This window comes from Balaenoptera ricei, chromosome 17 (genome assembly GCF_028023285.1).
Source record: "Balaenoptera ricei isolate mBalRic1 chromosome 17, mBalRic1.hap2, whole genome shotgun sequence".
Taxonomy (NCBI): Eukaryota; Metazoa; Chordata; class Mammalia; order Artiodactyla; family Balaenopteridae; genus Balaenoptera; species Balaenoptera ricei.
Window position 1 is genome coordinate 3,377,305 of NC_082655.1, and position 25,046 is coordinate 3,402,350.

General features: G+C 45.7%; 1 protein-coding gene across 4 annotated transcripts in view; it reads left to right on the top strand.

Moving 5' to 3' along the window:
- Positions 1-25,046, top strand: part of TRAPPC9 (trafficking protein particle complex subunit 9) — a 670,396-nt gene that overhangs the window by 295,045 nt on the left and 350,305 nt on the right. For all 4 annotated transcript variants that reach the window (XM_059901771.1, XM_059901770.1, XM_059901769.1 and 1 more), the window contains one exon: positions 8,253-8,405. In XM_059901771.1, the coding sequence (XP_059757754.1) occupies positions 8,253-8,405 (153 nt within the window). The remainder of the gene's footprint in view (positions 1-8,252; positions 8,406-25,046) is intronic.

A 25,046-nucleotide genomic window follows, 5' to 3' on the forward strand; every position in this document is an offset into this window, starting at 1 on the left:
CTTTGCTATTGTTTTCTTTGTTTCTATGTCATTTATTTCTGCTCTGATCTTTATGATTTCTTTCCTTCTGCTAACTTTGGGTTTTGTTTGTTCTTTCTCTAGTTCCTTTAGGTGTAAGGTTAGATTGTTTGAGACTTTTCTTGTTTCTCGAGGTAGGCTTGTATTGCTGTAAACTTCCCTCTTAGAATTGCTGTTGCTGCATCGCATAGGTTTTGGATTGTCGTGTTTTCATTGTCATTTGTCTCTAGGTATTTTCTGATTTCCTCTTTGATTTCTTCAGGGATCTCTCAGTTATTTAGTAACGTATTGTTTAGCCTCCATGTGTTTGTGTTTTTTACGTTTTTTCCCCTGTAATTCATTTCTAATCTCATAGCATTGTGGTCAGAAAAGATGCTTGATATGATTTCAATTTTCTTAAATTTACTGAGGCTTGATTTGTGACCCAAGATGTGATCTATCCTGGAGAATGTTCTGTGCGCACTTGAGAAGAAAGTGTAATCTGCTGTTTTTGGATGGAATGTCCTATAAATATCAATTAAATCTATCTGGTCTGTTGTGTCATTTAAAGCTTGTGTTTCCTTATTCATTTTCATTTTGGATGATCTGTCCATTGGTGTAAGTGAGGTGTCAAAGTCCTCCACTATTATTGTGTTACTGTCAATTTCCTCTTTTATAGCTGTTAGCAGTTGCCTTATGTATTGAGGTGCTCCTACGTTGGGTGCATATATATTTATAATTGTTATATCTTCTTCTTGGATTGATCCCTGGATCATTATGTAGTGTCCTTCCTTGTCTCTTGTAACATTCTTTATTTTAAAGTCTATTTTATCTGATATGAGTATTGCTACTCCAGCTTTCTTTTGATTTCCATTTGCATGGAATATCTTTATCCATCCCCTCACTTTCAGTCTGTATGTGTCCCTAGGTCTGAAGTGGGTCTCTTGTAGACAGCATATATATGGGTCTTGTTTTTGTATCCATTCAGCAAGCCTGTGTCTTTTGGTTGGAGCATTTAATCCATTCACGTTTAAGGTAATTATCAATATGTATGTTCCTATGACCATTTTCTTAATTGTTTTGGGTTTGTTTTTGTAGGTCCTTTTCTTCTCTTGTGTTTCCCATTTAGAGAAGTTCCTTTAGCATTTGTTGTAGAGCTGGTTTGGTGGTGCTGAATTCTCTTAGCTTTTGCTTGTCTGTAAAGCTTTTGATTTCTCCATCGAATCTGAATAAGGTCCTTGCCGGGTAGAGTAATCTTGGTTGTAGGTTCTTCCCTTTCATCACTTTAAATATGTCATGCCACTCCCTTCTGGCTTGTAGAGTTTGTGCTGAGAAATCAGCTGTTAACCTTATGGGAGTTCCCTTGTATGTTATTTATTGTTTTTCCCTTGCTGCTTTCAATAATTTTTCTTTGTCTTTAATTTTTGCCAATTTGATTACTATGTGTCTCGGCGTGTTTCTCCTTGGGTTCATCCTGTATGGGACTCTCTGTGCTTCCTGGACTTGGGTGGCTATTTCCTTTCCCATGTTAGGGAACTTTTCGACTATCATCTCTTCAGATATTTCCTCTGGTCCTTTCTCTCTCTCTTCTCCTTCTGGGACCCCTATAATGCGAATGTTGTTACATTTAATGTTGTCCCAGAGGTCTCTTAGGCTGTCTTCATTTCTTTTCATTCCTTTTTCTTTATTCTGTTCCGTAGCAGTGAATTCCACCATTCTGTCTTCCAGGTCACTTATCCGTTCTTCTGCCTCAGTTATTCTGCTATTGATTCCTTCTAGTATAGTTTTCATTTCAGTTATTGTATTGTTCATCTCTGTTTGTTCTTTAATTCTTCTAGGTCTTTGTTAAACATTTCTTGCATCTTCTCGATCTTTGCCTCCATTCTTTTTCCGAGGTCCTGGATCATCTTCACTATCATTATTCTGAATTGTTTTTCTGGAAGGTTGCCTATCTCCACTTCATTTAGTTGTTTTTCTGGGGTTTTATCTTGTTCCTTCATCTGGTACATAGCCCTCTGCCTTTTCATCTTGTCTATCTTTTTGTGAATGTGGTTTTTGTTCCACAGGCTGCAGGATTGAAGTTCTTCTTGCTTCTGCTGTCTGCCCTCTGGTGGATGAGGCTGTCTCCCTGTTGTGTTTTTCTCCTCCATCTTCCTTGCTTTCCTGTCTTGTTCTAATCCCTGCTCTTACAGACTCACGGAGTGAAGTAAGTCAGAAAGAGGAAAACAAATACCGTATGCTAACACATATATATGGAATAAAAAGAAAAAAAGGTTCTGAAGAACCTAGGGGCAGGACAGGAATAAAGATGCAGACGTAGGGAATGGACTTGAGGACACGGGGAGGGGGAAGGGGAAGCTGGGACGAAGTGAGAGAGTGGCATGGACATATATACACTACCAAATGTAAAACAGATAGCTAGTGGGAAGCAGCCGCATAGCACAGGGAGATCAGCTCAGTGCTTTGTGTCCACCTAGAGGGGTGGGGTAGGGAGGGTGGGAGGGAGACGTAAGAGAGAGGGGATATGGGGATGTATGTATATGTATAGCTGATTCACTTTTTTATACAGCAGAAATTAACAAACCATTGTAAAGCAATTGTACTCCAATAAAGATGTTTAAAAAAAAGAAAAAAAAATCCTTTTGCATTTGCAGTATATGGTAGGGATCAGGGACACTTAAGAGTCACACAGGCCTTTGTGGGCCTCTCAGGAGTCTGAGCTGCCATCTGGGCACTTATGGGGCACGTGTGTTCCCCCATCACAAGCTCCTGACCTGGAGCTGAGCATTTACAATCCACCACATCAGGACAAGGATCATCTGCCCATGTCATGGAGTGATTCTAATTACAGTCCGTTTGTGAGCACGTCTTTATTTGTAGGTTGTCAAAGAGGCAGACTTCTGCCTTTACTTAAGTAATCATAAATTTTATTATAATTAAACCCAAATTGAGATGAATTTATTGCATTTGCTTTTCAACAGATCTTCTGAGATACCCGTGAGTGTGTGTACAAACACAAATATACACATACCTGTGTACATAAATACATATACACATCCCTTCATTTCTTTATACTTCCAGCTTAATTTTTTGACAAAAAGCAACGGCTCCATGTGGGTATAATGAACAGGTCCTAAGTGTTTTGACTAAGGTGCCATTCCCTACTGCTTCCTGCTCTCATCAGCATTGTGGCAAAGTCTCTGCAATTAGAAGCACAGATGAAAGGTCCTCAGATGTTGAAGGTCAGCAGCAGTAACGACTCCTCTGGTGGTGTCAGTGTCAAATAACCAGTTTCACTTGACTGCATGAAACTAAACTCTAGCGTTAAAATAATGACTATTATTTCTGAAACGAAATTCCACAGGGGGGAGAATTAGTGACATATGCTACTCTCTTGGTTTATGTTTATCTTGTTATTCCTGATAGCTTATCACTATATAGGATTTTGAAAAGCCCCTCTGGACATTCCATTTTGTAGCACAGTAATGAAGGAAAGAACCAGAAAGGCCCACTTCTGAGGCGTAAAAACATATTAAATCCGACAGTGAAGCTATTCGGCTTTCTGTCCTGCTGCCGCTGGAGGAGAGTCCGTGCGCTGTGAATTCCTCTGTGTCGTTACTTAGTTATAAATACCTTAGTTGTTTGGCCTCAGAAGATGAATAAGCTGTTCCCCACAAGTGGACTTGCCTGTTGTCTGAATGTGTCACTCTTAAGCCACGGAACTTAACACAGAAATAAGCAGGGCAGCTAGCACCCTTTCTGAGTAGACCCTAAGCTTGGAGGCAGTGGGGTACTGAACACAGGACTTTGAACCTTATTTAGCTACTGGCCTTTTCTGGGGCTGGGGGCGGGGGTCGGGTGGCGGTTTCCAGGTCTCTTTGTGCCGTTTGCCTGCGCGTGTAGCGGGAGCAACCAGCGCGGTTCCACGCGGCTTGCGTGCTGCCCTTGTCCCTTTTCCTGCTGCTCTGCTGTTGCCTCTGTCAGGGCAGGTGGTAGCACGGCTCCTCTTCAGCCGGCGACTTGAGAGTCGGGTTTTGGAGCCGGGTGGTTTGGCTCGCAGCCCCTTGCCGTTAGTGAGCCCTGCGTGGCTGCCTGAGCAGGCCGCTGAGTGCCTGCGGGTTAGCGCTGCAGCCTGGGCACCCCTGGCCCAGCCCTGCTCTCATCTGGTGATTCCAGAGGGAGTGGTAGTGCCTCTGGGGTGCCCAGCACAGTGCCTGGCACGTGGTGGGTGATGGGTACCTGCTAAGTTCCCTTCCCTTTAAGTGGGGAAATGAGCTGCTGCTTTTGCTTCGCGATCGCTGCCCCGGGGGAGTGTCTTGGGGGCTGGGAAGCCAGCCCTCAGCATGGGCAGGGCCGACTTGAAATACACAAACTCACGCCCTGCCTGAGGCAGGCAGGTGCCTGGGTCCACGTTTCCTGGGTTGATCTCTCCTTGAGCTGTTCAGAAGCCATCTTAGCTTTCTCTTTGCTCTCAAATTTTTCCTGGAATGGTGAAATTTAACTCTCCCCCAGATGAGCAAGGGTGTTCTGGCATTAAACCCTGCTCATCACACAGCGAACGAAACCAGAAGAGGTGAGATGGTGAGAAGCAGCCTGGGAGGCCGTGGGCAGCTCTGACAGTGAGGAGCTTGCTGGCTCCTCTGTCCCTGGCCACCCAGGGGAACCTGTTAGCTGGTCGATTCTCAGGACCCAAGGGGCTCGGTAAGGAGGCCGCTGAAGGCCCATGAAGGAGTTAGCAGTAAGAGTTACCCGCCCTGCCGAGTTTTCTCACTTTCTCGGCCTGGTCTTTTTTCGAGTTGCTTGTGTTATGGCATTTTTATGTAATTCTTAAAAAAAAACAGAACACAAAAACACTTTGTGGCAATACAGGGCAAAACTTAAAAAATAAATCTTGTAAAACGGTTTTTTTCCTTCTTAGCATGGTCAAAGCGTAGAAGTGTCTTGGGGAAAAAAGACTCAGTTTCTTCAACGTCTGCTTCAGTGTTCATGCCACATCCCGCCTGCACGTTTGGGTGAGGACAGAAGGAGAGGAGAGCTGGGAGGATGTGGCAGCGGCCGCATGGGGTTAGTGGGCCAGGCGCTCCCGGCAGAGGGGGCAGCATGTGTGGGTGGTAGTAGGGGCACAGCGGGTGAACGTGGGGAAGGGGAGGAGGAAAGGCAGGGGTGAACCCGGACTGTTCTTCCCAAGGCATTTCAGTCCTGTCAGGACCCACGTATGCTGGTGCAGCAGAAGATGTGCTGAGAGCCCTCACCTAGTTTCTGCCCGTCCACAGGAACAGAGCTGAATGAGTGCTTGCGTCTTGGTGCCTGTGTTTCAGAAGTGGCCCAGTAGAAGCTTTGGGAGGGGGGCCTTTGCGGGGCCTCAGTATCTTGGCCGGTATTGCCATTTCGTAGAAACGTTGGCCAGAGCTGCTGTGGCAGATGGAGAGGCTGTTTAAAGAAGTTAGCACGCACTGCTATAGTCCTGGGGCTTTGGGATCTGGGCTTCCAGCAAGCAGGGCCCGAGCGGTTTTCTGCTCTGGCTTCATGTCGCCTGGTATGTCATATACCCTTCTATCCCAAATTAATCTGTGGGATTGGAAAATAAAGACAAAGAATGTATTAACCTGGTTCACACATACTTATAGAATGTGAGTTACTGGGTCATCGAGAGGATTTTGGTACCATTAGTGCTTTGGGAGGGAAGGCAGTAACTTCCGTTGTGGAGTCGGATGCTGGCAAAATACCCAGAGAGTAATATATCCAGCAGAACTAGAGGTCAGGTCAGTTTGTAAAACTTAATCAGATGAGGCTCCTGCCACATACTCAATAATTGCCAGCAAACATCTAGAATCTGTGTGTTCCGTACAGTATTCATTCTATAGGAGGAGGGTGATAAGACCAGCGTGTATGTGAGGAGTTTTGAGTGTAACGTCCATTAAATGCGTCCCACGCACAGGAGGGTGTGTAGACACATACACGCCAAGTCCAGAGTCAACCCCACGGGTCCCACTACTCTTTAACCTGCCTGGCCTCTCCTCATCTTCAGGCCTGGTCTGATTAGCAGTCTCTCCCGGAGGTTTTCCCTGGATCTGTGGTTACTGTCAGATGCCCAAGTATCCCTGCCTACAGTGATTAATCGTTCACGTGGTCCTTAAATCTTACCTCCCAGGAACCAGCACTCTCAACAGTCCCATCATCCTTTTCCCAACTGCCCATCTGTTTTTAGATCATTCTGAAATAATGTAGTAATATCAGTCTATTAAAAAATCTGAACACCCTATAAACTAGTGGAATCGGTGATGCCACTGTGCACCGGACACTTAATTGAGCACCTATTGTATGCCAGGTCCTCTACTTCCCAGCTGGATGACCTCCAGCAAGGACGTGCACTTCCTTGGTTTCCAAGGGGGATAATGACCACAGCTCCGCTGGGTTACTGTGAGGATTAAGTGAGATGACTCACACGTGGAAAGAGTCTGGCACGTTCGAGGTTCGGTGTTCAATGAATAACTAAGTAAGTAAATGAATGTGATGTGGTTTCTAAACACCTTTCAAGGACGCCACCCCTGATCTGTTCCTATTTAAGGATACCCTGAGGATAAATGTGCTCTATTAGACGTGTTCTAATTGGAGCTCAGCCAGTTCTGGAGGGAGCACACCCCGGACAGGAAGACATGAACTTACTTTGTGTTTACAGCACAGTTTGGCCTCGTTTTCTTGCAGTTAGCAAACCTCACAGGTCTTTCTCCTTCAATATGAACCTCGATCAAGCTCTCTGTCTTCCACTGGACTCTTGTAATGTTGATTTCTGGGTCCCAAGAGGATGACTTTATTTTTTAACCCTACCTTGGTGTGCCTTCACGCAGGAAGTGAATGTCATGGCTCTAGAATCATTTGGATCTAGAATTCCGGCACTTTTCCCTAGTTTTGGACCATGGGCAGGTTACTCTCTCTAGATGTCCGTTGCCTTATTCTGACGGAGGGGATTTAGCACAGAGAGTCGGTTTGTTTAAAGGGAGGTGGTAAGATAACCCTTAGGCGGGAACAGCAGCAGGTTGCTCCCCTGTCTGGGACTGAGGGACAGCAGGAGGGGGGATTAGCGAGGCGGATTAGGGGACAGAGAAGTACAGCGGGAAGTCCTCCCGTTCACCTCGCTGGCGTGGAGGGATTCCCGCCCCAGGGCCAGGAGGATGGACACACACGTAGCGCCCGATGCTGGATGGATGGGACCACAGCCCGCCATGCAGGGGACAGAGGGAAACCAGAGGCCGCGGGGAGGCAGGCTTTGTAGTGTCAACGATGTGGGGTGCCCCCTGGTTCCCACAGGGGGCTGTGCTTGGCTGGCAGGGAACTGAAACCCACCCTCAGGGCTAAGCGGGAGCTGCGTCTGGTCCCCGGGATACGGAGGGTCGTTTGTCAGGGGACCGTATCCTCGGGAGCAGAGTCAGGAGGAGAGCTGGCGGTGAGGTTGTTCCAGGCCCTCCTGGTTTCACCACATGTCAAGGCAGTGCTGATATTGGACTTGATTCTAGGCCCTGAGCACCCGCTCCTCCCAGTCTGTAACGAAGCAGGGATCGTCTGGCAGAAGGGGGAGCCACACAGGTGACACAGCTGTTTCCAGATGACACAACCGGTGCCCCCCCTGCCCCCCTGGCTCCTTCCTGGGCCCCTTCCTCCTCTCAGCACATTTCAGCTTTAGTCTATACAGTGCTTTACAGACACCACCCTGTTTAACCTGTAAAACAGCCCTGTGATGTAGGAGTTGTCACCCCCATTTCATACACGAAGAAATGTTGACACGGACAGATCATCACTCCCCATCCAGCTCTAGGTGGTCAGAGTCAAAAAGGCGTCAAACCCAAGGCCGTCTGACTACGGAGAGCTAAGGACGCCCCCCCGCCCCCCAAAAGGCCCTTTCTGATTTTGTGTTCCTGTTACCTGAAGAGGGTCTCTCTCCCCCTAAACATGGATCTGTTTCTCTTTAAGGCGATAGAACATAGAAAGTACTGGTTGAGCTCTGACTCTGTTCATGAGAACAAGAGTGCACGGCTCTTGTCGGGGAGAGAAAGCCGCTCCACGGGGGCAGTGCTCATAGACACAGGCCTTGGAACAGCCGTGATTCTGGAATTCTCTGGTACTTTGATCCATCCCATTTTAAATGGTTCGCATCTTTCTTTGCTTTTGAAGGTGCATCCGAATTTTCTAGGGGGATAGCTAAGTCTCCTGCTGCCTCAGTTGCATCCTCATTATCACCTTTATTACTGTCATTGTAGAAAAATTACATGGTGACTTCCTGAGCTGGAAACTAGAAGAAACCCTTGCCCAGTTTCCCTTGCAACCTGGAAAGGTGGCCACTTTCACCGTCAGCATCAAAGTGAAGCTGGATTTCTCTTGCCAGGAGAATCTCCTCCAAGACCTCAGTGACGGTAAGTTCTTCCCCAGTTTTAATCAGCACATCGCGGTCCCAAGTCACACGGTAGCGATCCCCATGCCTCGAGCCCCGCTGCTCTCTCGGTAACGTGCTTGTCATTCATTAGCTCGAGCGGCTTGAGACTTCTCCTGGGCACGTACTTAACGAGTGAGTTACTGTGCACAGGGAAAGTAATAAAAGTACTTTTCCGTTGAACGATTTCTTAATTCACACTCTTTACTATTTTGTGCTCATTTGCCAGGAGGTCATCCTAAATTAGTGGAATGTAGGAATTACTGCATTTTTCTTCAAGCATAAGTGCTGTGATCCCTTAGACATCTAATTAGCTGTGATTATGAAGTTCTCCTTCAAAGTCTAATGATTTCTATAAGGAAATGGAGTGTGGAGAAAAATGGGAATTTATTTTTGTTATAACATTAGGACTAGCTGATTAGGGGTAAGATTTCATAGATTAATTATGTCCGATTATGCAGCATGCATTCATACTTTCATTGGGAGTCATCGTGGGGTGTGTTAGTTAGCTCAGGCTGCCACAAGAGAATACCACAGACAGCGTGGCTACAATTACAAACTTCTTTTCTCATAGTTGTGGAGGCTGGAAGTCTGAGATCAAGGTGCCAGCATGGCCACGTTCTGGTGAGGGCCCTTTCCTGGCTTGCACACAGCTGCCTTCTCACTGTGTCCTCACGCGGCAGAGCGAGCCTGGTGTCTCTTCCCCTTCTTAGAAGGGCACCAGTTTTATCAGACTAAGCCCCCACCCTGTGGCCTCATTTAACTTTTGTTACCTCCTCATGGGCCCTGTCTTCAATTATAGTCACAGTGGAGGTTAGGGCTTCAACATATGAATTTGGGGGGCCACATTCAGTCAAGGGGTATTATTGGAGACGGTCAGTGGATTCTGTTACTAGAACTTAGCAACTATGTGACTTTGACTTCTCTGTGCCTTAATCTGATAAGATGACAGTAATACCCATTTCTACAGTTGTTGTGAGGATTTGCCCTTCACCTGCAACATGGTAAGGGGTCAACAAGTGTTAGTTATATTCCCCACCCCCACCCCCCACCGCCGTCACAGATTTATGGCATTACAAGACATTTAACCACCTCTTATTAGAGACAAGCACTTGGCCAGGCTCTTGGAAAACAGAGATGAATGAGTCAAGGTCTGTCCCCTGGGCAGTAGTAATAACAGCAGCTAACATTTAAGAGGTGTGCCTAGATCAACTCACTGAACCCTCACAGCAGCCCTATGAAATAGGTGCTATTAATAGCTCCGTTTTACAAATAGGGACAGTAAGGCATAGAGAGGTTGTACAGTTTTTCCAAGGTCACACAGCTAGGAAGTGGCAAAGCTGGGTTGTGAAGCCAGGCAGCCTGACTCTGGAGTCTGTCCTCGTAACTATTCTGTGGCCTGTTGTTGCCCAGAGGGTCAGCCAGAAAAATAAATATGTAATTGGAACACCCTGAGACTCAGGGGTGTTACTGAGATGCAGCTCACTTTATCAGTAGGGTCCTGCAGGGAGGGCCTCCCAGAGCTGGTGTGTGACTTGGGCCTGAATTGGGGAGTATCCTAGAAGAAGAAAAAGCCTGTGCTCCACAGGCCTTTCAAGGAGCAGCAGGTACAGAGGCCCGGAGATCTCTGGCCAGTGACGCAGTGGGATTCACCTCCAGAGACTAGATGGAGATACGTGTAGATGCGGACCTGATTATTCAGATCTCATTTCAGTTGTCTCCCCCGTGGAGAGGCTATCCGGACCGCGTCAGCTAAGTCAGCACGCCCCGCCCACTGTCATTCTTGTCGGGTGCCCCCCGCATTATGGACTGCTCCTGTTCCCTGGAAGTGTCTTGTTTGGTTTTTCCTGTCCTACTCCCTCCGTCCTTTACCTTAAAAGTTTCACAGGGAGAAGGACCTCATCTGTCTTACTCATGAGGTCCTGTATTCACAGTAGCTAGACGGCGTACCTGGAGGGAGGGGAGTGGATGAGCTCCTCTTCCCCTCCCCCCTCGGTGTGGAGGCTCCTCCCTCCTGACCTCGTCTGACCCTAATGACCTCCCAAAGGCCCCGCCTCCTAGTGCTGTCACATTGGGGTTAGGGCTTCAACACAGGGTTTCTGGGGGACACCTACTCTAAGTCCATAACACACTCCATGAAATTTCTTCTCCTGTACTCTCTGGAGTGTCTAAATAACCATTAATTTTTTTTTTTTATATTATTAAGGCAGGTAGGAAAATAAGTTTACTGTTGGACACACTAGAAATGGAAAATATCACATGGATTTAACATTATACCAGAACTCAAAAAATATCAGATGAAATGGATATTCTTTTCTGTCTCTAAATGGCTTTATACCACTGGACTGCATCTTTCTGTAAGTAGACAGAGGGTTACAGACAGAGTTTCTGACTTTTCTTTTTCCCAAGAAGGGAGTTTGGCAGAATCAGTGGCGCCTGACACCTGTCCAGGGAATGCCTGATGAGCTGTTATCCCGGGGGCGTGTCTGGGCAAGTGGAGGCCTAGCTGAGATCGTTTGGATGTGAGATGTGAAGGAAAGCCGGTTGTTACGTGTGCTGCTGACCATTTGGGGCAGGTTACTCCTGAGAGAGAGAAAATGGAAGGCCTCCAGGTGGAAGCTGAAGCTGCTTTTATTTTGGTGGCTCTTTGAGTTTATGTGTTCAATGTGGACATATTTTGTTATGTTTCTGCCTTTAGTTACAAAGTTCTGGAGGATTGTCTCTGCCCTTCTGTGCTGAAAGTAAAATTGCAATTTGGGATTTATAGTCTGAAAATACGTTCTTCTGTCTTTTAAAATAAAACCAAAGAGAGCTAGAAGTAGGTTTACCAAGTGGTTTGTAAATGTAAGGCTGGCCTAGGTTCCCGTCAGTTAGATATAGCACAGGTGTGCAATAGAGCATGGTTATAATTAATTAGATGCCCTCTTGGGCTTCCCTGGTGGTGCAGTGGTTAAGAATCCGCCTGCCAATGCAGGGGAGATGGGTACGAACCCTGGTCGAGGAAGATCCCACATGCCGCGGGGCAACTAAGCCCGTGCGCCACAACTACTGAGCCTGCGCTCTAGAGCCCGTGCTCCACAACAGGAGAAGCCACCGCAGTGAGAAGCCCGTGCTCCGCAATGAAGAGCAGCCCCCGCTCGCCGCAACTAGAGAAAGCCCGCGTGCAGCAACAAAGACCCAACGCAGCCAAAAATAAAATAAATAAATAAATAAAAATTAGATGCCCTCTTTATTTATTTATTTTTGTACTGATATATGTGTTTTTATTTTTGTAATACAGTATCATAGTTTATGGCATTTGTGGTAGAACGGAATTAGAATATACTTTTTTTTAGATTTTTTTTTTTTTTTTTTGGATGTGGACCATTTTTTAAAGTCTTTACTCAATTTGTTACAGTATTGCTTTTGTTTTATGTTTTGGCTCTTTGGCCACGAGGCATGTGAGATCCTAGCTCCCCGACCAGGGGTCCAGGGATCGAACCTGCCTGCATTGGAAGGCAAAGTCCTAACCACTGGACTGCCAGGGAAGTCCCAGAATATACTTTTTTATTGTGTGTTAAAGTAATATACTTTTACATAAATTTGCATTAATGTATCTAGTGGTCTGGCAAATACAGTATTCTAAGTGAGATGCCCTCTCTATTGACAGTGGTTAATAGACACTCCGGCTGGTCATTTACATAGCAAATCGTAGAGTCTGAGACACAGAATCTTAATGTCCACACCTGGGCAAGTTCTATAGAGGAAAGAAAATGTTGGACACCAAGGCCCACAAAGGACTTCTGCAGAGTTTGGTCGGTGGATAATGCATTGCTCCGTGTAGTTCAGCCTGAGCAATCTGGAGCCTGCGGTTTAGCCCTTATTTGGAGACAGCTGTACACTCAGCGGCAGAGGCTCATTTGTGGCCTCTTGCAACTGGGAGATGCCCCACGGGTGGCACTTGGTCTGACAGTTTCAGAACCTCCAGCCGGGGACCCCTGTGGACCCGATTGGCTTTTTAGGCAGGCACTCACATTAACTATGGTTACTGAAACTAGATGCCATTTAAAAAACTTACAGAAATAAATGTAGCTGTCACGCAAAGCAGGACACTGGATCCATTGTGGATTGTAGACAGATGGAAGAGAATTAATATTTGTTGAGCATTGTCAGATGCTGCATATCAGGTCTGGACCAGCGACTTTATTTGCATTATTTCTATTTAACCTTCCCAACAACTCTATAAAGTAGATGATTCCATTTTGTAGAGACAGGTGGGAGGACTATTCTGGATTAGAGGACATGGAAGAGATCTAACGATCAAATGCTATGTGCAATCCTTAATCGTACCCCGGATTAAAAAAAGACCCTGAAGACATTTTTGGGGCCTCAGGATCCTGGCTGGGGCAAGAGAGAATCGGGTGTCTCGGTACTCGTCCCGCACAGCGGAGGAAGTACGGTGCTCGCTCCCACGTGCACCGCCCCCCAGGAGGAGCCCTGGGCTGACTCCGTCTCTCTGGGCACTGAGCTGCCGCCTTCGGGGAGGGTGACGTGGGTAGAGTCAGGCGGTGTCCCCGACCCTCTTCAGTGCATCCAGTCTCAGAGTTTTGTGTGCTGGGCCTTCTCTGTTGGACCCCTGGACCCCCAACCGAGGCCCTCTCGTGTGTGGGTGATGGTCCAAATTGACGTTCTTTGCGGAGAACATGGCAGAAAACTCTTATTCTGCCACGATGATGATGCCACTCTCTGCAAAAGTGATTTTAAACTGTTTTCAGTGATTCTTGTGGCAGAGATAGTGTTGGTCTTGGTATGCTGAAACTGTGTGTGAATGTGGAACTAAGTAAATGATCAATTCTGTGATAATCTAATTCTAGCATCTGAATCTGGTCCTGAACGAGGGTTCTCATTTGGAAGAGTTAACTGATGTAAGATGGTAGAGATGAAGTAAAAACCTTGTAGTCTGGAATTTAAATAAAAGATATCAGTAAGAAATTATGGGATATTTAAAGATCTGTCTATCTATCTATCTATCTATCTATCTACTCCAAGGCCTGGAAACCCAGCAGCCCAGCAGCAGTGAGCATTCCTAGCGCCCACATCATGGTGTTGAAAGAAACCAGGGCTTCTTGGAGAAGTGGCCACTTGCAGGTCTGGAGCAGGAATTGTCTGTAGTGAGGTGATCTGGGAACATCCTGTGAAACCTACAGCAGGGAAGCTGTCAGAGTGGATTTACTAGAGCTGTGTTAGGAGGACCCAACGTGAAGAGGCTGCCGCTGGCATTCTGAGCACCAGCAGGGGTGATACCTGCGTTTCAGCCTTGGGTGCTTAGTGCCGTTAGAAAGAACTGTCAACCTTTGGCGAATGATGGGGAACCAATTCATTATTTTAAAAATGATAGGTAATGAGTATTCTGCCTCTGCATACAGATGTACGGTCGGACAACCTAAGAGTTGATGAGGGCAGTTTCTCTTTATGGAAGTATGCCCGCTAACACTTGAGAAGGGACGATAGAATTAGAAACTCTCCACTTTGCAGCTCCTAATGGATTGTGGGTTGAGACCATGAGCACCCACACAGCAGAACACGAGACAGGCAGGCATTATGTTCTTCCCGATGGGAGAGCGCACGCCTCGCGTGAGTTAGCGTTGCCCCGAAGCACAGCTGAGGCTGATCGGCGCTCCAGCTCTCACCGCCAGTTCACAGGAGTTCTGCCGACAGAAAAACCCGCGAAGCTACTCCAATTCAGACTACGGTTCACTCTGCAAACAGCGTGGTTTCTTCAACAAGTAAATGGCAAGAGGATGAAAGGGATGAAGTCCTGGAGATGGATGGTGGGGATGGTTTCTAGCTGTGGGACGCTGCCATCTCTCACGGCCATTCTGAAACATCGTTTCGGGCCTGCGATGCTGCTTCCCTCCGCCGGCGGTGTCTGTCCGTCCTTCGTGTGCCTGCCGGTCCCCACCTTATCACTTCCTCTCTTTAGCCCTCACGGCCCCTCCCTCGTGCTCGCTCACGGCCCGTGTGTCCCCTCGACGCCTCTGAATGCTGTCACAGTTTCACTTCACGTCTCTCTACTCCCAATACCCAGCACAGGGCCTGGCTCAGAGAAGATCCCAGTAAGTATTTATTGAGTTGAGGAGATGAAAGGAATGTTGTGAAGCCAGATTGAGTGGTCCTGACCCTGAGTTCAGGGAGGGGAGAGCCGTCTGGGTGGGGACAGCCAGGTGCTGGCTTCTGGATGCGGGGTCCTCGAACAGCGCCTGACTGCGGGGTGAGCTGGACGCAGTGGGCAGGGATGGAGGCGGTGGGGTTGGGTATTCAGGAGAAGGAGAGGATCCTGGTTGGAATGGTAGGTTCAGGCAGGCTGTGGAAGGCCTGAAACTCCAGGGAAGTAACTCAGACTTTATTGGAAGATACTGGAGAGTCCCTGAAAGTTTTTTGAAAAAAGGTTGATGTGATGGAGACTGTTGGGAGAAGGTGGGTGGGCAGATTGGAGGGGTAGCCTGAGATTCACCTGGTGCGGTAGGTGACAGGTGTGAGGGTTCAAGGGTGAGGCACGTAGGTCTTAAGCAGGAGAGAGCCAGGTGGGCAGGAGAGGAAGGGATTCAGAAGACCGGCTGCTGCGTCTCTACCCGGAGGGCGTCCTTCCCGCCCTTCCCTGCGGCCTCCTTCGCTGGAGGCCTCCGGGTGTTTGTAGCACAGGATTCAGGAGCTGGCCTAGCATTTGGTGAGCTATTGGAATTTGTTCTGCTCCCCACGGAAATGCTTCTTGCCTGAAATGTCTCTTGTTTATTAAGCTAAAGACAAACTCTGCCTGTGGGAAGTTCAAATCATTTCAGTTTCTTTGTCCAGAGTTGGAGATTTGGGTTAAAAAAAGCCATATTTACATTTGGCATTTCATTATGTTTTGCTTCTTCATAATTTGATGATAAGAGATGCTTCGGCTTATCATTGTGGCCGGGGATTGGTTTTATTTGAGAGTCGTCGCTGTGGAATCTTCTGTGTTCCCTTTCCTACCTTGTCTCTCTCCCCGATGACTGTGCCTGAAACCAGGGCGTCACTGAGTGTCTTTGCCCTGGTCTGCCGCTCTCCTTAAAAGGAAATACTAATTTTTGGGAAACTCCGTCTTACTTTTTAAGGAACAGTGACTCATCCTGAATTACCCGGAAACCAAAGACAAAGGTGGTTGGAATCTTAATGTCAGAAGATTTCTCTTTTTCTTTACAATTCCTAGATGCCTGAGGCTTTCATAAACGTATGTGATTTTAAAGAAGATTTCCCTGAAACCTGGGTTTTTTTCTTCGGCTACAGAGTACGGAGGCTGGAAGGAGACGAAGCTGTACTGAGTGGCCCCCGCGTTTGGGCATGTGATGGAGGTGCTGACGGTTCTCTCTCTAACCCTGAGAGGTGGCTGGACGGTGACCCCCGAGTTTGGGCTCTGTACCCCCAGCTCTGTGGTTCCCCTCGGCTGTACCAGCTCCCAGCTGCTGAAATTGTCTGCCTTTTTGGTCTTTCTCACTATAGCACGCCCATCCTGAGGGCAGGGCCAGGGACATCTTTGTCTTTTTTTTTTTTTTTTTTTTGGCCACGCTGTGTGGTATGTGGGATTTTAGTTCCCCGGCCAGGGATTGAACCCACACCCCCTGCACTGGAAGTGCAGAGTCTTAACCACTGGACCGCCAGGCAAGTCCCCCATCTTTGTCTTTTAATTCCAGCTCCTGGCTCCCAGCCTGGAGGTTGGCTCCTCCCTCCTCATCTTGCTTTTCCTTCTTCCTCATGGCAGCTCTTGGTCAGTTCCAATTGCTGCTTCCTCCTTTCCCTCTTGACCATTCCAGAGCGGAGTTGCTCAGGGCTCCAGCCAAGATCCTCGTCTTCTTTCCTTCCAAGTTCGCTCTCTCACAAGACTTTCTCATCTTCCAGATGGAGTCAGTGACTGTCTCCCGCACCCCACCCCCTGTCCAGACCTCTTCTCTGTACTCCTGGTCCGCGGATCCGACTGTGTGCTCCGAAGGCTCTCGGTTCTGGGGAAAAAGCGGCAGGTGAAGCTGGGGGGAGGTTTGCTTGGTGGCCGCCGTTCCCCTCCCCCAGCTGTGGGGGTGGCTTCCATCCCTGTCCTCGTGCTGCAGTCTGTGCTCTTCCCCTGCAGATGAAGGCTTGGACCCCATAGGGAGAGGGGAGGGGCTGGTGTGGGGCAGTGGCTCTGGTCCCCTCCCAACCGGCCCCAAGAGGAGCCCTCAGGATCCTTTTCCTGGGGGAGAAGCCGGCATGGCGTGGACAGCAGCCCCCAGGAGACTTCCTGCTCCCATAGCCCGTGCCGGACGTTTAGCAGTCCATTAACAACGTCTAGCTCAACCTTCCGACTGGCTTTCACGGCCCACATAGGCACGTGTGCTGGGGTCCTGCTTCTCCCTGTAGGTGCCTGCCCACAGATTTCAGGTTAGTTTTCCCTGTGACTTCACTTCTCTGATCAGTTCAGGAAAAGCTAATTTCCAGTTTATCCAGCTTTTTTCTTAAGGATGGAAGCAGTGCTTTTCTCAAATCTCAACATTTCCAAGCAGTAATCAGAAGCCCACATCCTTTATTTTAAATCAGACCTCCAGTCATTTTTGGACTGTGTTGGCCATTTGTCAGACTACACAACTGCTTTTGTGTTCAGTGGGTTATCTGCTTTTGTTCTGAAGGAAAAGGTTAATGATGCACCTGACAGCCTGCCCGTCGTTATATTTAGCCTGCATCACCCACCAGCCTCCTGACTCACAAACCGTAATTTCACAGCACGATGGCTCAGCTAAGGGAAAGGTCAGGCTGCTTCTGCTTCCTGGGGCTCTCGGGAGCATATCTGAGTGAGACAGAAAGCTGAGTTCTTGCCCCGCCATCTAATAACCTGTGGGGGGGCGCTGATCCCGTGGTCCCTGTTAGTCTGCAGGTGGGATGGTTGACTCAGGTCTGATTTAAATTCAGGTTGGAAAATAACTTGCTAAACCACCAGGAGAGAATGAAAATCCAAGTGTTTGTCATTCATCAGCAACAGGTGATCCTATTGCAGGCAACCAGGGCTGAGGTCTTCTGCATCATTGATCTCACTGTTCGCATTACTGCCTTTCCAGTCAAGCTGGTGGTGACTCACTGGGAAACAAATTAGGTAGGTGTTCAGTTGAGGTGATTTAAGAAGGTTTTCCCCCTGCAAAGAGAAAGGGGTGATTTCTGTGGATTGCCGCAGGCTGGTATACTTCGAGCTCATGCTCGTGATTGCACCAAGTCTTATCAATTTTGTTTTCTAAGTCTCTCCAGCCCTTCTCTACACATCCACCATCACTGCTCGGCTTAAAGCCCTGATAATTTCTCATCTGGACCATGCTGGGAGCCTTCTGACTGGTCTCCCAGCAGCTCATTTTGCGCCCTCTTCGCTGTCTTCCATATTTTCCCTGCAGTCCTTTCTCCAGAGCAGAATCTGTTATGTCCTTCTTCTGCCGTGCACCTTCCAAGGGTGTTCCATCGCCCTCAGATAAAGCCTCAAGTCTGGCTTGTGTGGTCTTGCCCTGGCCCGCCTGTTTGGCCTCCTTCCCCACCCGTCTCTTCTCCCTCATTTGGTTTGTATTCCAGAAATACTGAATGACTTGTATTTCTGACTTGCCATGCCCTCTTAGGCTTCTTGCCTTTGAGTGTAGGCCAATAGATTCAAACTCTGCTGCACATTGGAATCAGCTGGGGATCGTTAAAAGCTCTGCCTGGCTTCCACTCTAGACTTCGTGATTTCATAGGCATGGGGTGTGACCTGGGTGTCAGGGTGTCCTAAAGTGTCCCAAATGATTCTTATAAGCATCGGAGTTTGGGAACCACTGACATAGACTGTCTTTCTCCCTAAAAAACTTACTCATTCTCTGAGTCTCCTGGCCTTCTTCAGGCAGACACAATTGCTGCTTATTTTCTGTTTTTTCTGAAAAGCTTTGCAATCTGGTGGGATTGCATCACCCTTTAGATGATTGTTCAGGAGCTTTTTGGATATTTTCTGTCCATTGGTCTTAAATTTTAGAATCAGTTTGTCATGTTCCTCACGGTAGCCTGTTAGAATATCGACTGGGACTGCATTGAACCTGTTGGTCAATTTGGGCGAAGACTGATACTTTTATGAGACTTAGTCTTCATAACTATGAATATGGCCTCTTCATATATTTGTCTTCTTTCATGTCTTTCAATAACATTTTCTAATTTTTCTGTGATGGTGTTATAGTATTCTTCTAGAGTTATTCCTAGGTATCTTTATTATAAATGGTATTTTTGAGTGCTTTTCAATGGAAGTATAACTTACATGCAGTCACGAGCACAATCGTGTACAGCTTGGTGAATTTATTTTTATTTATTTATTTATTTAACAGATCTTTATTGGAGTATAATTGCTTCACAATACTCTGTTAGTTTCTGCTGTACAACAAAGTGAATCAGCCATATACATACACACGTCCCCATATCCCCTCCCTCTTGAGCCTCCCTCCCCTCCTCCCTACCCCATCCCTCTGGGTCATCGCAAAGCACAGAGCTGATCTCCCTGTGCTGTGCTGCTGCTTCCCACCAGCCAACTATTTTACATTCTGTAGTGTATATATGTCGATGCTACTCTCACTTTGCCCAAGCCTCGCCCTCCCACCCCATGTTCTCAAGTCCATTTTCTATGTCTACCTCTTTATTCCTGCCCTGCAACTAGGTCTATCAGTACCTTTTTTTTTTTAGGTTCCATATATATGCGTTAGCATATGGTATTTGTTTTTTCTCTTTCTGACTTACTTCACTCTGTATGACAGCCTCTAGGTCCATCCACCTCACTGCACATAATTCAATCTTGTTTCTTTTTATGGCTGAGTAATATTCCACTGTATATATGTGCCACATCTTCTTTATCCATTCATCCGATGATGGACACTTAGGTTGGTTCCATGTCCTGGCTATTGTAAATAGTGCCGCAGTGAACATTGTGGTACATGTCTCTTTTTGAATTATGGTTTTCTCTGGGTAGATGCCCAGTAGTGGGATTGCTGGGTCATATGGTAGTTCTATTTTTAGTTTTTTAAGGAACCTCCATACTGTTTTCCATAGTGGTTGTATCAATTTACATTCCCACCAACAGTGCAGGAGGGTTCCCTTTTCACCACACCCTTTCCAGCATTTATTGTTTCTAGATTTTTTGGTAACGGCCATTCTGACTGGTGTGAGGTGATACCGCATTGTAGTTTTGATTTGCATTTCTCTAATAATTAGTAATGTTGAGCATCTTTTCATGTGCCTCTTGGCCGTCTGTATGTCTTCCTTGGTGAAATGTCTATTTAGGTCTTCCGCCCATTTTTTAACTGGATTGTTTGTTTGTTTGTTTTTTGATATTGAGCTCCATGAGCTGTTTGTATGTTTTGGAGATTAATCCTTTGTGGTTTCATTTGCAAACATTTTCTCCCATTCTGAGGGTTGTCTTTTTGTCCTGTTTATGGTTTCCTTTGCTGTGCAAAAGCTTTTAAGTTTAATTAAGTCCCATTTGTTTATTTTTGTTTTTATTTCTGTTACTCTAGGAGGTGGGTCAAAAAAGATCTTGCTGTGGTTTATGTCAAAGAGTGTTTTTCTTATGTTTTCATCTAAAAGTTTTATAGTGTCTGGCCTTACATTTAGGTCTTTAATCCATTTTGAGTTTATTTCTGTGTATGGTGTTAGGAAGTGTTCTAATTTCATTCTTTTACATGTAGCTGTCCAGTTTTCCCAGCACCACTTATTGAAGAGGCTGTCTTTTCTCCATTGTATGTTCTTGCCTCCTTTGTCGTAAATTAGGTTCCCATATGTGTGTGGGTTTGTCTCTGGGCGTTCTGTCCTGTGCTGTTGAAGTCAGGGAGCCTGATTCCTCCAACTCCGTTTTTCTTTCTCAAGATTGCTTTGGCTATTTGGGGTCTTCTTTGTTTCCATACAAATTGTAAGATTTTTTGTTCTATTTCTGTGAAGAATGCCATTGGTAGTTTGATAGGGATTGCACTGAATCTGTAGATTGTTTTGGGTAGTATAGTCATTTTCACAATATTGATTCTTCCAATCCAAGAACATGGTATATTTCACCATCTGTTTATGTCATCTTTGATTTCTTTCATCAGTGTTTTATAGTTTTCTAAGTACAGGTCTTTCGCCTCCTTAGGCAGGTTTATTCCTAGGTATTTTATTCTCTTTGTTGCAGTGGTAAATGGGAGTGTTTCCTTAATTTCTCTTTCTGATTTTTCATTGTTGGTGTATAGGAATGCCAGAGATTTTTGTGCATTAATTTTGTATCCTGCAGCCTTACAAAATTCATTGATTAGGTCTGGTAGTTTTCTGGTGGCATCTTTAGGATTTTCTGTGTATGGTATCATGTCATCAGCAAACAGTACAGTTTTACTTATTCTTTTCCAATTTGTATTCCTTTTATTTCTTTTTCTTCTCTGATTGCTGTGGCTGGGACTTCCAAAACTATGTTGAATAAGAGTGGCAGGAGTGGACATCCTTGTCTTGTTCCTGATGTTAGTGGAAATGCTTTCAGTTTTTCACCGTTGAGTATGATACTTGCTGTGGGTTTGTCATATATGGCCTTTATTATGTTGAGGTAGGTTCCCTCTGTGCCCATTTTCTGGAGAGTTTTTATCATAAATAGGTGTTGAATTTTGTCAAAAGATTTTTCTGCATCTATTGAGATGCTCATATGGTTTTTATTCCTTAATTTGTTAATGTGGTGTATCTGATTTGCGTATATTGAAGAATCCTTGCATCCCTGGGATAAATCCCACTTGATCATGGTGTATGATCGTTTTACTGTGCTCTTGGGTTCTGTTTGCTACTATTTTGTTCAGGATTTTTGCATCTGTGTTCATCAGTGATATTGGTCTATAATTTTCTTTCTTTGTGGTATCTTTTTCTGGTTTTGGTATCAGGGTAATGGTGGCTTCATAGAATGACTTTGGGAGTGTTTCTCCCTCTGCAATCTTTTGGAAGAGTTTGAGGAGGATTGGTGTTAGCTCTTCTCTAAATGTTTGTTAGAATTCGCCTGTGAAGCCATCTGGTCCTGGACTTCTGTTTGCTGGAAGATTTTAAATTGTGGTTTCAATTTCATTGCTTATGATAGGTCTGTTTATGTTTTCTAATTCTTCCTGGTTCAGTCTTGGAAAATTGTACCTTTCCAAGAATTTGTCCATTTCTTCGTGGTTGTCCATTTTATTGGCATATAGTTGTTTGTAGTAGTCTCTTAAAATCTTTTGTATTTCTGCAGTGTCAGTTGTGATTTCTCCTTTTTCATTTCTAATTTTATTGATTTGTGTCCTCTCCCTTTTTTTCTTGATGAGTCTGGCTAAGGGTTTATCAATTTTATCTTCTCAAAGAACCAGCTTTTCGTTTTATTGATCTTTGCTATTGTTTTCTTCATTTCTATTTCATTTATTTCTGCTCTGATCTTTATGATTTCTTTCCTTCTACTGACTTTGGGTTTTCTTTGTTCTTCTTTCTCTAGTTGTTTTAAGTGTGGGGTTAGACTGTTTATTTGCGATTTTTCTTGTTTCTTGAGGTGAGATTGTACTGCTATAAACTTCCCTCTTAGAACTGCTTTTGCTGCATGCCATAGGTTTTGGATCGTTGTGTTTTCATTGTCATTTGTTTCTATGTATTTTTAAATTTCTTCTTTGATTTCTTCATTGATCTCTCGGTTATTTAGTAGCACACTGTTTAGCCTCCATATATTTGTATTCTTTACAGTTTTTTTTCCTGTAATTGATTTCCAGTCTCATATAGTGCTGTGGTCAGAAAAGATGCTTGATACGATTTCGGTTTTCTTAAATTTTCCAAGGCTTGATTTGTGACCTAAGATGTGACCTATCCTGGATAATGTTCTGTGTGCACTTGAGAAGAAAGTGTATTCTGCCACTTTTGGGTGGAATGTTCTATAAATATCAATTAGATCTATCTGGTCTGTTGTGTCATTTAAAGCTGGTGTTTCCTTATTTATTTTCTGTTTGGATGATCTGTCCATTGGTGTAAGTGGGGTGTTAAAGTCCCATACTATTATTGTGTTAACTGTTCATTTCTCCTTTCATGGTTGTTAGCATTTGCCTTATGTATTGAGGTGCTCCTATGTTGGATGCATAAACATTTATAATTGTTATATCTTCTTCTTGGATTGATCCTTTGATCATTATGTAGTGTCCCTCCTTATCTCTTGTAACAGTCTTTATTTTAAAGTCTATTTTATCTGATACGAGTATTGCTACTCCAGCTTTCTTTTGATTTCCACTTGCATGAAATATCTTTTTCCATCCCTTCACTTGCAGTCTGTAAATATCCCTAGGTCTGAAGTGAGTCTCTTGTAGACAGCAAATATATGGGTCTTGTTTTTGTATCCATTCAGCCAGTCTGTCTGTGTCTTTTGGTTGGGGCATTTAATCCATTTACATTCAAGGTTATTATCGATATGTATGTTCCTATTACCATTTTCTTAATTGTTTTGGGTTTGTTTTTGTGGGTCTTTTTCTTCTCTTGTGTTTACCGCTTAGAGAAGTTTCTTTAGCATTTGCTGTGAAGCTGGTATGGTGGTGCTGAATTCTCTTACCTTTTGCTTGTCTGAAAAGCTTTTGACTTCTCCATCGAATCTGAATGAGACCTTTGCTGGGTAGAGTAATCTTGGTTGTACGTTTTTCTCTTTCATCACTTTAAGTATATTCTGCCCCTCTCTTCTGACCTGCAGAGTTTCCGCCAAGAAATCAGCTGATATCCTTATGGGGATTCCTTTGTATGTTATTTCTTGTTTTTTCCCTTGCTGCTTTTAATATTTTTTCTTTGAACTTAACTTTTGTTAGTTTGATTAATAAGCGTATTGGTGTGCTTTTCCTAGGGTTTATCCTGTATGGGACTCTCTGTGCTTCCTGGACTTGGGTGACTATTTCCTTTCCCATGTTAGGGAAGAGTTCAACTCTAATCTCTTCAAATATTTTCTCAGACTCTTTCTTTTTCTCTTCTTCTTCTTCGGGGACCCCTATAATTCGAATGTTGGTGTGTTTAATATTGTCCCAGAGGTCTCTGAGACTGTCCTCAATTCTTTTCATTCTTTTTTCTTTATTCTGCTCCTCGGCAGTTATTTCCACCATTTTGTCTTCCAGCTCACTTATTCGTTCTTCTGTCTCAGTTATTCTGTTATTGATTCCTTCTAGTGTATTATTCATTTCAGTTATTGTATTGTTCATCTCTGTTTGTTTTTTCTTTAGTTCTTCTAGGTCTTTGTTACCATTTCTTGTATTTTTTCAATCCGTGCCTCCATTCTATTTCCGAGATTCTGGATCATCTTTACTATAATTACTCTGAATTCTTTTTCAGGTAAATTGCCTATTTCCTCTTCATTTATTTGGACTTATAGGTTTTTACCTTACTCCTTCATCTGTGAGATAATTTTTTGCTGTCTCTCTCTCTTTTTTTTTTTTTAATGAGTGGGAGTCTGTTCCTGTCTTACTGGTTGTTTGGCCTGAGGCTTCCAATACTGGAGTTGTAGGCTATTGGGTAGAGCTGGGTTTTGGTGGGTAGAGCAGGGTCTTAGTGCTGAGATGAGGAATTCCATGAGACATCACTCCAGTGAATATTCCCTGCAGTCTGAGGTTCTCTGTTAGTCCAGTGGTTCAGACTCGGAGCTCCCACATGCAGGAGCTTCAGCCCGACCCTGGGTTCATGAACCAAGATCCTGCAAGCTGCCTGGGGCGGCAAAACAGAAAAAAAAACAATAACAAAGTAAATAAAATTAGACTAGGAAACTAATAGATGTGTTAGGGAGAATGTAAAAATAAAAATATAGATGAATCAACAACCAGAAGGTACATGAGTACCATAATATTAAAAAAGAGGAGGAGGGAAAAGAAAAAAAAGAAAGTGGGGGGGAGTCCTTGGCTGTGCAGCATGGGACCTAAGCAAGGGTGAGGTTTTGGTGGTGGGTGGGGCCAATGCTCAGGACCACAGGGCTGGAAAGGCCCTGGGGGCTGTGGGGGGTGGTGCTTAGGCTCAAGGAACAGAAGGGGCCCAGGCGTGCCCCCCACCCTTGGTCTCAGAGGGCGGGGGACCTCACCTGGGAGCCCAGCAGGCTCCCCGTGCCCGAGTGGGAGGGGCAATCACCCTCTGCTCCTTTCTTGCTCTTCCCGGAGAGTCCCTCCCGCCTGCCTCTCCTGATCTCCCCAGCCTCCCTCCTGTGCCCCCAAGGACCTATGTGGCCTGGAGGGGGCTTTGGGGGGGTTCTACCAGCCTGGGAGCTCAGCAGGCTCCTCGGCCCCAGTGGGCCAGGCGATCGCCCTCCACTCCTCTCCTGCTCCTCCCGGAGGGCCCCTCCCACCTGCCCCTCCTGATCTCCCTGGCCTCAGGGGTGCCGATCCTGTCTGGCCTCCACTTCTCCTCCCCCACTCAGTCCCGCTACGTCCTACCAGTTCACTTTGGGGTTCCTCCCGTCTCCTTGGGCGTCACAGTGCCCTGCCAGCGCCCAACAGGTGCCCTAGTCGTGGGGAGATGCTAACTCTGCACCTTCCTGCACTGCCATCTTGACTCCGCCTCCGAATTTATTTGTGTATTCATATTCACCCTTGCACCCACCACCGAGACCCAGATGGGGGTGATTTCCAGCACCCACCAG